The sequence below is a fragment of the Eubalaena glacialis genome, chromosome 9 (assembly GCF_028564815.1).
Source record: "Eubalaena glacialis isolate mEubGla1 chromosome 9, mEubGla1.1.hap2.+ XY, whole genome shotgun sequence".
NCBI classification, from domain to species: Eukaryota; Metazoa; Chordata; class Mammalia; order Artiodactyla; family Balaenidae; genus Eubalaena; species Eubalaena glacialis.
In genome coordinates this window covers 81,299,314-81,312,107 of record NC_083724.1, presented here as the reverse complement: position 1 = coordinate 81,312,107, position 12,794 = coordinate 81,299,314, and the positions used below count along the sequence as shown (strand labels likewise).

The following is a 12,794-nucleotide window of genomic DNA, read 5'->3' as shown; positions in this document are numbered from 1 at the left end:
ATCGCCTGGTCATATTGGGGCCAAATGAGGTTGGAAACCATGACTATGGTTTACTGATCTTACATTTGAGTTATGTTCTCTAACCTTAATAATTACCCGTTTAGGAAGCACAGGTTAAAAGAAATTCAGTATGGTGCCCATAGACAAAATTCAGTAGAAATCACATTTCTTACAGATTTTTCTTCTAGAATAAAATTGGTAGTTAACTAGATTCCTTGCTTGATTGAATGATTCAGTCATTCAATTTTTGAGTGGCTATGAGAGGAAGGAATAAATATTTATTAGGAGACCATTAAACTAAATTCTTTACAAACATTATCTTACTGAATTCACAGAGCTGCCATTTTTTAAAAATTGAAGTATAGTTGATTTACAATGTTGTGTTAATTTCTGCTGTACAGCAAAGTGATTCAGTTATACATAGATATACATCCTTTTTAATATTCTTTTCCATTATGGTTTATCACAGGATATTGAATATAGTTCCCTGTGCTATATAGTAGGACCTTGTTGTTTATCCATTCTATATATAATAGTTTGCATCTGCTAATCCCAAACTCCCAATCCATCCCTTTCCCACTCCCCCTCCCCCTTGGCAACCACAAGTCGATTCTCTATGTCACACAGCTACCATTTTTTTTTTTTTAAGTTTTTTATTTTTTAGCCGCACCACACAGCATGTGGGATCTTAGTTCCCCGACCAGGGATCGAACCCATGCCCCCTGCATTGGAAGCATGGAGTTGTAACCACTGGACCGCCAGGGAAGTCCCACAGCTACCATTTTAAATGGCTGTTGTTTCCCAGCTTTACAGACAGCTGAAGATACTTGTCCAAGGACACACAGACAGTGTGACATGGCTGAGATTGGAATGCAAGCGTGTCTGATTTTAGTCCTTTTCCTTTTCAGTATGTTGTTCTACACATCATGGGGGAAACAAGGGTAAAGAAAAGTCCTGCCTTGAAAGGGTTTTCTCTCTTGGCTTCTATGCTGATTTGTGTTTAGCTGCTGAGTAGTGACTCCTGCATTTATTCAGTGCTTTGCCTAATGGGGACTTTTCCATTTTTGATGTCATGGAGAATGTCAGAAAAAAAAAAAAATAACGTTCTTGCTCTTTATCTGAAGTTAGTTTAAAAAACAGAACAAAACCTACTTTAGCAGGAAAGAGTTACATGAAGGGTTGTGGAAACATCATGCTATTTCCCAGACATCTAACAGTTTGGAGTGCACCTCACAGGTCATGGGGCTGACTGCCTCAGTTGGCACTGGGGATGCCAAAAATACAGCTGAAGCCACAGAATATATCTGCAAATTGTGTGCTTCTCTTGACACATCAGTGGTAGCAACAGTCAAAGACAACTTGGAGGAACTGGAGGAGATTGTTTATAAGCCCCAGAAGTGTGAGTGGGATCCAGTAACAAGCCCTTTGGGACTTTGTTACTCTCTGCTATTCTTAGTTCAGGGCCATTTAGATGAACCCTGAATTTTTACCCTTCCTCTGTTTAGTGGAAAATATTTAACCCCAAACTTGGGAAGTAATCACATTTCCAGCTTCTTTCCCCAACGAAGTTCAGGAGTGGCCTGTAGAAAGCAAACATTCTTACTCTTCATTTCTTCAAAACTCTTATAAACGTACTGGCAGTGAGAGAGGGGTGCTTAGAAAATCATGTAGATGGCTCAGTCCTTCCCTGCTTTCCGTGCCTGAGGCGGACACTGAGTTCCCATTCATCATTTGAATCTGTATCTGGTAATTTTGGTTGAAGTGAAATTATCTGAACTCATCATATTTTCCCTCAAAAGACCAGAATATGATTTTATTAGTAAGATCAACTAACAAATGTTTCTTGAATACGAATGCTATATTAACCCAGCAAGGGAGACGGGTACAGAAGATGCACATGACTTCATCCCCTTGCTCTCTGAATAGCATATGACTGAATGAGTAAAAGGCAGAACATACATACCTGAAATAGTCAGGGAGCTGCTTGTAAGGAGTGTAGAGAAGGTACCCCATCTACACCTTTTAATATCACGTACAAATTGTAGTCCGGTCCCCCCTGCCGCCTGAGTTTCATCTCCTCTCACGTCCCATAAGCCCAACCAAGTCGCATTCCTTGGGCTCCTCAAATGGGTCATGTGGTGTGTTCTGTCTCTAAGCTTTGTCCATCTGAGCATTTGCACATGACTGTGCTCACTCCTTCTTGCCTCTTCCCCTATTTATCCCATGACACTGCCTCCCCGGGAAGAATGAGAGTCTTTCCCATTCTCCATGTCACCTTGCACATACTGCGTCACAGCACTCTGTGTGGTCATTGGGCTGTGTATCTTTCTCTCCCCTAAGAAGACAGACCTCCCTGGAACACAGAGCCTGTTCTTTTCAGCTATCACCGGAACACGGCATGTGGTAGATGATTAATAATAAGTTTCTGTGGAAACAATGCAAAAACGAATGTTAGGAACATTGTGAACACTCCTGGGGGTTGGGTGGGAAGGGAGAAGATCAAAGAACAGACAGGGTTTAAAATGTGGCATTTGCAGGAACAAGATGGATATCAGCCTTGTCAGAGCAGGGCCTATGTGTTGAGTAACAGGAAAGCCTGAGTAAGAAGTTGAATTAGACCCAGACAGTGAAAGAGATGTTAGAATCAGTGCATTAAACACTAGGGAGCCGCTGCAAGGTTTCTGAGTATTTGTTTTATCATTCAGATGACTTGCCTGTGAGCTTGGGGCTTAGGGTTTTACAGAGGAAGTAACAAAGGCAGAGAAAGGTTTGGAGAGGCATGCTTTGCAGTATGAAGTGTGCTTCCTGAAAAATACTCATTTTCCTTTGATGGCTCTAGTTTTCAGGAAAGTGGAATCATGGACCACCGACAGATTTAAATGCAACATATCTCAGTTGATGATAGAGACAGAGTCTGGTAAAGAGTATCTTTGAAGAACTTGGTACCATAACTCTCGGTGAGAATAACTTCATTTTGTATTCTCTCCATTTGGGAATAACCATCTATTGTTCACTGGTGTCTTGCACTCTCCTTAGTTCAGACAATGTCAAGACCATATCTAGAGGCTGACTTTCTTGATTATAGGTTATTCATGAGCCTTCTTAGTCCTCCTTTATTTTCTCTTGCTTTTTTTTTCTCTTTTTAAATCCAAAGTAATCCATCTGGACATGCACATGTGAAAAATACTGTATTTAAATCAATTCATTGCTTTCGTGGCCTTCCAAATTAGCTTTCCATCCTGACCTCCCTATTTATATGAATGAAACCACCATTCCCATGAAGGCTCAGATTCAAACCTAGGGGTGATCTTTGATTCTTTCTTCTTTTGAGGCTCTCATGAAGTCACCAAATTCTGTTCTCCTTTTTAAAATTAATTAATTAATTAATTCAGCAGGTGTTGTGCCAGGTACTATGCTAGGTAATGGAAACACCAAGATTAAAGACAGTCTTGCCCTCAAGGAACTCACAGTCAAACAATGCGAATCAGATGTGAATAGTTGCCATGCCGTATAGGGCAGAGTTACACACTGGGCATCATGGGAGCATATGGGAGCTTAGGCATGGACTGGGCTGCAGGGAAGACTTCCCGGGGGAGGTGATGCCTGAGACAGATCTTGAAGTCAGCCAAGTTAAGACGGAGAGGTAATCAAGTGAGGTCGAAAAGGCATCAGAGTGACTTCCCTGGTGGCGCAGTGGTTAAGAATCCACCTGCCAATGCAGGGGACACGGGTTTGAGCCCTGGTTGGGGAAGATCCCACATGCTGCAGAGCAGCTAAGCCCGTGCACCACAACTACTGAGCCCGCGAGCCACAACTACTGAAGCCCGTGTACCTAGAGCCCTTGCTCTGCAACAAGAGAAGTTACCACAATGAGAAGCCCATGCACCCGCAATGAAGAGTAGCCCCCACTCGCCACAACTAGAGAAAGCCTGCACACAGCAACGAAGACCCAACGCAGCCAAAAATAAATAACTAAAAAAATTAAATTTATAAAAAAAAGAAGAGAAATGGCATCGGAGGAGGAATGGCAGGAGGAAGGAGAGAGTGCAGTGAATTTTAGGACCTGCAAGATTTCGTGATAATTCTAACAAGTGAGTAGTAGAAAGGAGTGAGGCTAATGGGAGAGGCAGGGACCAGTGAAGGGCCCAGCAGGCCAAGCTGAGTTTGAATTTTAGCCTAAAAGCAATGGGAAGCAACGGGTGATTTTAAACTGATTAGTCCTGAGATGAGGATACCAGTGAATGAAGAGAGCCAAACAGAGGCAGTGGAGATGGGGTGGTGAAGGGAGGAGGCTTGTGCAGACAGGAAGTGTTCCGCTTTAAGGGCTAGCTGGGTTTGGGTGGGAATGAGGGGGCGGGGAGCCGGGGTGGCGTGGCACCTGTGTGAGCGCCAGCAGGTGGTACTGGTTCTAGCACTAGGAGCAGCTTTGGCAGACACAGGTGAGTTTAGAATTTTGGAGACGTTGAATTCTTGATGTCTGCAACGTAACTCCTGGTGTCTCGCCTTCTCTCACGCTTAATTTGCTTTTCTCTTTCCTTTTCTTTCACAGCTTGATTTCAGACTTATTCTAACACCTCGTTTGTCCACCTCTACTCTGTTTCCCACTGAACCCCCATTACCTGGCTCGTCTGCCTGAAATTACCAGTTTTATCTCGTCAGTGTCCTGCTGGCGTCCTTGTTCTTCCAGGCCGAGCTGTAACCTGCGCGTTTGCGCCCTGCTCGTGCAATCTGGTTCTGCTTCTCTTGCCAGGTTTCCCCCTGTATGCTAGCTGTGTGACTTGGCGTGATGATTTTGCTTCTCTGAGCTTCCATTTCCTAATCTGTAAAATGTAATATCTACCTCATGGGGTTGTGAAATGAAGTAAAATTTTAAATGTAAGACATGTTGATTCTTGGTACATAGTAGGTATTCAGTAAACAATCGTATATGTGCACAGACACACTACTGAAAACTGTTTCCAGAGGAATATCTGTGTACAGAGAGTAAGGAAGAAAATTAGAAGGCAAGGCATGCTTAGAACCTTAAATGACTGGCCAGATGGCACAATGAAAAACTTTTTTTTTTTTTCAGAAAACTTATCTCAAATTCAAAATAGGAATTTTGGAACACAGAGATATGAACAGTGGATTATCGCAGCTCAGAAAGCGCGCATGGTGTTTCAGATGCCAAAGATGAAGAGAGAAGGATTTGTAAAGCACTTTTTCTACACGTCACATTTGTGGGTATGTGACTTCTTTGGAAAAGCATATTTCAGTCGTGTCACCTACTGGGAGCTGCACTGTGGCAGCTGAGAGAGCATCACTTAGGAGCTTGCCAGGTGGTTCTTATGAAGAAAACTCCACAAGTTATCCCATTCAGCATCTTCTTTGCTCTCTGAAACCTAGCACTAGAGGCAATGGGACAGAAACAAAGGCCGAGGTTCTATGCCGTGCCTCAGCATTCCCATAATTGGCATAATTGGAAAACACTGGGTGGTGATGCACATTATTATAGATACGTGACCAGTGACAGCCATCTTTAAAGTTCAGTAGGTGGGTTGTGTTGCCATATCCTGAAGCACATGTTTTCCTGCTTTTGGTCAAGCCACATGCTGAGAAATCCAGAGTCTCTGGTTGATGGCTGGCTAATCAAGAAGGTAAGCAACAACAACCACCATCACCTCTGCTTGTCGTGCCATTGAAAATATTTTAAAATGCACTCAGTCAGTTTGAATTTGTAGAATTTTAATGAATTTAATTGACTATCTGGTGTAAGTGGTCAGCACCATCATTCTGAACAGGTGCAATTACAATTCATTGATGGCTTTGGGTGTATAAAAAGGTTAAGTTGAATGTCTGAATTACATTTTTGTGTGATTTAATCTTTGACTTGCATTTTTCTTGGAATTTTCTTTCTCTTCTAATGTAGAATTCTAGAATCCAAAGTGATCCTAATTAATTAATGAGTCTAGCTAATTGAGGGTTTTTTTTTTATAGTGTGGTTCTAAGGTTTTATTATAGTACTGTTAGAGACCATTCATCTTAAAAAAAACTAAGTTGGAATAGATTTGAGACAAGTTTATTATTAAAATTAATTCTGTGTTAATTACAGCAAATTGAACTTGAGTACAGCGAATGCATTAGACATTGGAAACATACTGAAACTGTTTTCACTTTCAACAGAGATACAATGATGCCCTCATTATCAATGAGCATGCTCGAATGAAAGATGCTCTGGATTACTTAAAAGACTTCTTCAGAAATGTCCAAGCAGCAGGATTTGATGAGATTGAGCAAGCTCTCACTCAGAGATTTGAAGGTGGGTGGCGTTTCCAGGAGACGAAGCCAGTGGAGCCTGGGGACTCCCTACACTTATTGTGTCACCCTTAGCGACACGTGGTTATGCTCAGGGACTTGTCCCGGGCTTAAGAAGGTATTATACATGTCAGAACTATGATGCTTCAGGGAAATCTGGCGCTTATGAAAAGAATCTGCTGCTTATACTATTTCTTATTTTGAAGAAGGAAAAAATAGTAGGATTTGCAAAGGATACATCCTATCGAAATAGTCAATTGATAGTAGCATTTTTTGGTTTAACTTTTAGTAATTTTATAAAGGTTTAAAAATTTTCTAAAAAGTGTTTTAATGATATTAAGACTGTAATTATATATACGTCTTTATAAAGAAGAAAACCAACATGGCTTATAATCCCACTGCCTTCATATTAAGAAAAATATAGGAAAATATTAAATGAAAAGTCTCTCTTCTTCCTCTCTCAAATGCTTTTCCCAAAGGTAATTACTGTTAATTTTTTTTGCCTACCAAAGTATTAACTATACTTATGTGTGCTGCTAAACACTGAACAACCAGCTTTCTGGGGGAAAAATGTATGCATTTATCAGTATATTTAATGTATGCATTAAATTGATGTTTATTTCTCATAAAATTCTGGTCAGAGATTGGGAGATAAACTGTTTGAACTATAGCTAAAGGTCACAGTGTGTTCTACATTGCTAGAATTTATAAACCTTTTGTAAAATGTTCCCCTTTTGCAGAAAAGCTGTAGGAACTAGAAAGTATTTCCATGGATCCCAGCAATGAGAACCCTAAACTGAAAGGTCTCTGCTTCATCTTGCAAGAAGAGTACCACTTAAGCCCAGAGACCAGAATCATCCTCTTTGTGAAAACCAGAGCACTCGTGGATGTAAGCTTCTTCCTCCTTGTGGTAACAAATTGGCCCAGTACCATTTTATTGAAAAGATTATCCTTTCCTCATTGCTTTGCAATCAAGCATCCATATATGTGTGGGTCTGTTTCTGAGCTCTTCATTCTATTCTGATTTTCTGTTTGTTTATCCTTACACTAATACCTCACTGTCTCAATCACTCTGATTTATAGTAAGTTTTAATACCCGTGGAGAAAACACTTCATACTTTTTAATTATTTTCATCAATTTAAAAAATTTTAGCTATTGTATGGGTACCTACTGGTACCTCACTAGGGTTTTAATTTGCATTTCACTAATGACTAATACGGTTGAGCATTTCTTCATACACTTATTAGCCATTCATATATCTCCTTTGGTGAAGTATCTGTTCACATCTTTTGCCCATTTAAAAATGGGGTTTAAAGTGGGCATAGAGGGAACCTACCTCAACATAATAAAGGCCATATATGACAAACCCACAGCAAACATCATTCTCAATGGTGAAAAACTGAAAGCATTTCCTCTAAGATCAGGAACGAGACAAGGATGTCCACTCTCACCACTATTATTCAACATAGTTCTGGAAGTCCTAGCCACGGCAATCAGAGAAGAAAAAGAAATAAAAGGAATACAAATTGGAAAAGAAGAAGTAAAACTGTCACTGTTTGCAGATGACATGATACTATACATAGAGAATCCTAAAACTGCCACCAGAAAACTGCTAGAGCTAATTAATGAATATGGTAAAGTTGCAGGATACAAAATTAATGCACAGAAATCTCTTGCATTCCTATACACTAATGATGAAAAATCTGAAAGAGAAATTATGGAAACACTCCCATTTACCATTGCAACAAAAAGAATCAAATACCTAGGAATAAACCTACCTAGGGAGACAAAAGACCTGTATGCAGAAAACTATAAGACACTGATGAAAGAAATTAAAGATGATACCAACAGATGGAGAGATATACCATGTTCTTGGATTGGAAGAATCAACATTGTGAAAATGACTATACTACCCAAAGCAATCTACAGATTCAATGCAATCCCTATCAAATTACCAATGGCATTTTTTACGGAGCTAGAACAAATCATCTTAAAATTTGTATGGAAACACAAAAGACCCCGAATAGCCAAAGCAATCTTGAGGGAAAAAAACGGAGCTGGAGGAATCAGACTCCCTGACTTCAGACTATACTACAAAGCTACAGTAATCAAGACAATATGGTACTGGCACAAAAACAGAAACATAGATCAATGGAACAAGATAGAAAACCCAGAGATAAACCCACGCACCTATGGTCAACTAATCTATGACAAAGGAGGCAAAGATATACAATGGAGAAAAGACAGTCTCTTCAATAATTGGTGCTGGGAAAACTGGACAGCTACATGTAAAAGAATGAAATTAGAATACTCCCTAACACCATACACAAAAATAAACTCAAAATGGATTAGAGACCTAAATGTAAGACTGGACACTATAAAACTCTTAGAGGAAAACATAGGAAGAACACTCTTTGACATAAATCACAGCAAGATCTTTTTTGATCCACCTCCTAGAGTAATGGAAATAAAAACAAAAATAAACAAATGGGACCTAATGAAACTTCAAAGCTTTTGCACAGCAAAGGAAACCATAAACAAGACGAAAAGACAACCCTCAGAATGGGAGAAAATATTTGCAAACGAATCAATGGACAAAGGATTAATCTCCAAAATATATAAACAGCTCATGCAGCTCAATATTAAAGAAACAAACACCCCAATCCAAAAATGAGCAGATGACCTAAATAGACATTTCTCCAAAGAAGACATACAGACGGCCACGAAGCACATGAAAAGATGCTCAACATCACTAATTATTAGAGAAATGCAAATGAAAACTACAATGAGGTATCACCTCACACCAGTTAGAATGGGCATCATCAGAAAATCTACAAACAACAAATGCTGGAGAGGGTGTGGAGAAAAGGGAACCCTCTTGCACTGTTGGTGGGAATGTAAATTGATACAGCCACTATGGAGAACAGTATGGAGGTTCCTTAAAAAACGAAAAATAGAATTACCATATGACCCAGCAATCCCACTACTGGGCATATACCCAGAGAAAACCGTAATTCAAAAAGACACATGCACCCGAATGTTCATTGCAGCACTATTTACAATATCCAGGTCATGGAAGCAACCTAAATGCCCATCAACAGACGAATGGATAAAGAAGTTGTGGTACATATATACAATGGAATATTACTCAGCCATAAAAAGGAACGAAATTGAGTCATTTGTTGAGACGTGGATGGATCTAGAGACTGTCATACAGAGTGAAGTAAGTCAGAAAGAGAAAAACAAATATCGTATATTAACGCATGTATGTGGAACCTAGAAAAATGGTACAGATGAGCCGGTTTGCAGGGCAGAAGTTGAGACACAGATGTAGAGAACAGACATATGGACACCAAGGGGGCAAAACTGCGGTGGGGTGGGGATGGTGGTGTGCTGAATTGGGCGATTGGGATTGACATGTATACACTGATGTGTATAAAATTGATGACTAATAAGAACCTGCAGTATAAACAAACAAAACAACTAATACTAAACTTTCATTGGGTTATTTGTATGGAAATATGTTAATATAAATGTTTCAGACATTAAAAAAAAAATGGGGTTTGATTGGGTTAATTATCATATTGTTGAGTTTTTTGTGTTTTTTTTTAAAGCTACTTCTTGTTTTTAAATTAATTAATTAATGTATTTATTTTTGGCTGTGTTGGGTCTTCGCTTCTGTGCGAGGGCTTTCTCTAGTTGCGGCAAGCGGGGGCCACTCTTCATCGCGGTGTGCGGGCCTCTCACTATCGTGGCCTCTCTTGTTGCGGAGTACAGGCTCCAGACGCGCAGGCTCAGTAGTTGTGGCTCAGGGGCCTAGTTGCTCCGCGGCGTGTGAGATCTTCCCAGACCAGGGCTCGAACCCGTGTCCCCTCCATTAGCAGGCAGATTCTCAACCACTGTGCCACCAGGGAAGCCCTATTGTTGAGTTTTTGAGAGTTCTTTTTTCTGACAAAAATGTCCTCTGTCAGAAATGTGATTTGCAATATTTTCTTCTGATCTTTTCATTCTCTTAACAGTATCTCTTACAGATTGAAAGTTTTAACTTTTGACAGAGTTCAGTTTATCATTTTTTTCTTTTTGTGGATTGTGCGTTTGCTGTTGTGTCTAAGAAACCTTTGCTTACCCAAGAGCACAAAGATTTTTTCTATGTTGTCTTCTAGAAGTTTTATAGATTTACATTTTATGTTTAAGTCTACAGTCCATTTTGAGGTGTGGGTTGAGATTTCTTTTTCTTTTAGCATGTGGGCATCCAGTTGTTTCAGCATATATGGTGAAAGACTATCCTTTCTCCATTGAATTGCCTTTGTAACTTAAAAAAAAATCAGTTGACTGTATTTATGTGGGTCTATTTCTAGATTCTCTATTCTGTTCCATTCATTTATACAACTATCCTTTCACTCATCCTACACTGTCTTGATTACTGTAACTTTATAGTAAGTCTTGAAATCAGGTAGTATGAGTCTTCCAACTTTTTAATTCTTTTCAAAATTGTTTTAGCTATCTTTCTTTACCTTTCCATTTTTATTTTAGAATCAGCTCATCCACATCTACAAGAAAGTCTGCTGGAATTTCATTTGGGATTGCATTGAATCTATAGATAAAATTGGGGAGAAATGACATTGTAACAATATTGAGTCTTCCAGTCCGTGACCATAGTATATCTCTTCATTGATAGAGGGCTTCTATATTAGTTATCTAGTGCTGATAACAGATTACCCCAAAACTTAGTAGCTGGAAACAACAGACATCTGTCATCTTTTAATATGTATGGGTCAGGAATCTGGAAACAACTTAACTGGGTGTTTCTGTCTCAGGGTGTCTCATGAGGCTGCAGTCAAGGTGCTGGCCATGGCTGCAGTTATCTCAAGGCTTGACTCAGAGGACCAGCTTCCAGCCCTACTGTGTGGCTTTTGGCAGAAGATGTGCTTAGCTCACTCATGGGCGCCTCTCCACAGGCCGGCCTCACAACATGGCCTCTGGCTTCCTCTAGAGTGAGTGATCCAAGAGAGGTTGAGGGAGAGCACCTAATATGGAGGTCACAGTCATTTTATAGCTTCAACTTGGAAGTGATTCCCCTCAGGTCTGCCATATTTTATTCATTAGAAGCAAGTCGATAAGACACACTGCTGTATTTAAAATAGATAACCAACAAGGACCCTGTATAGCACAGGGAACTCTGCTCAATATTCTGTAATAACCTAAATGGGAAAAGAATTTGAAAAAGAATAGATACGTGTATATGTATAACTGAATCACTTTGCTGTATACCTGAAAGTGACACAACATTGTTAATCAATGATACTCCAATATAAAATAAAAATTAAAAAAAAGAAGCAAGTCAGTAAGTTCAGTTCACACTTGAGGGGAGGGGATTAAACAGGATCTGAATACCAGCAGGTGGAAATCACTCAAGGCTACCTTAGAGGCCACCTGCCACATATTCTTTGGTTTCTTTTATCAGTGTTTTGTCGTTTTCAGCATACAGATTCTGCACATATTTTGTTAGACTTATACCTAAGTATTAATGCTATTATAAATGATACTTTTAATTGTTTGTTGCTGGTATATAGAAATACAACTGATGTCTATATATGGATCTTGTGTCCTGAGATCTTCCTAAATTCACTTATTAGTTCTACATACCCACTATTCTGAACCTTGCCTTTTTCACTTAAAAAATATCTAAGAGATTAAACCATATCAGATTACAAAGATCTATACCATTATAGTTAATTATTGCATAGAATTCAATTACAAGAAGCTTTTTTCCCTCACGTTTATTAGTCTGAAAACTACTTAAGTATACTTGTCTGTATACTTTTTTTAATTGAAGTATAGTTAATTAACAATGTTGTATTTATTTCTGCTGTACAACAGAGTGATTCAGTTATACATATACATGCATTCTTTTTTATATTCTTTTCCATTACGGTTTACTTTAAGTTTTTTTCCTTCTTCTTGTGTATATTCAATATTGAATTAATACAGATGGTATACAAATAGTATCCAACTGATAATTGCTTTGTATTTTCAGGCTTTAAAGAAATGGATTGAAGAAAATCCTAAGCTCAGCTTTCTAAAACCTGGCATATTGAGTGGACGTGGCAGAACAAATCAGAAAATAGGTATTTATATATAGTGGATTAGATTTAGTATACTATATATATATAAGAACATATATAATATATTTGAATTCTTTCTTATTGCTTGTATCAGTCAGGGTTCAACCAGAGAAGCAAAACCAGTAGGAGATTATATATACATACGTATATACATATTGCAACATATATATGTTGTACACAGACACACACACAGGGATTTATTACAAGGAATTGACATAGACACTTGGACTGGCAAAGCAAGTCTGAAGTCCATAGGGCAGGTGCAGGACCAGGTGGAACCCCACAGGCATGAGCTGTTTGGAGTCTCTGAGCTCAGGGATCACCTAAGCTGTCTTTTAAAGGGCTGACTTGATTAGGTCAGGCCCACCTAGGAT

At 39.2% G+C, this 12,794-nt stretch overlaps 1 protein-coding gene across 1 annotated transcript in view; it reads left to right on the top strand.

Moving 5' to 3' along the window:
• RIGI (RNA sensor RIG-I) overlaps positions 1 to 12,794 on the top strand; it is a 43,929-nt gene that overhangs the window by 17,375 nt on the left and 13,760 nt on the right. Inside the window, 7 exon segments of the mRNA XM_061199146.1 lie at positions 1,237 to 1,399; positions 2,840 to 2,912; positions 2,914 to 2,957; positions 5,072 to 5,223; positions 6,163 to 6,298; positions 7,035 to 7,183; positions 12,333 to 12,423. Of these exon segments, the coding sequence (XP_061055129.1) occupies positions 1,237 to 1,399; positions 2,840 to 2,912; positions 2,914 to 2,957; positions 5,072 to 5,223; positions 6,163 to 6,298; positions 7,035 to 7,183; positions 12,333 to 12,423 (808 nt within the window).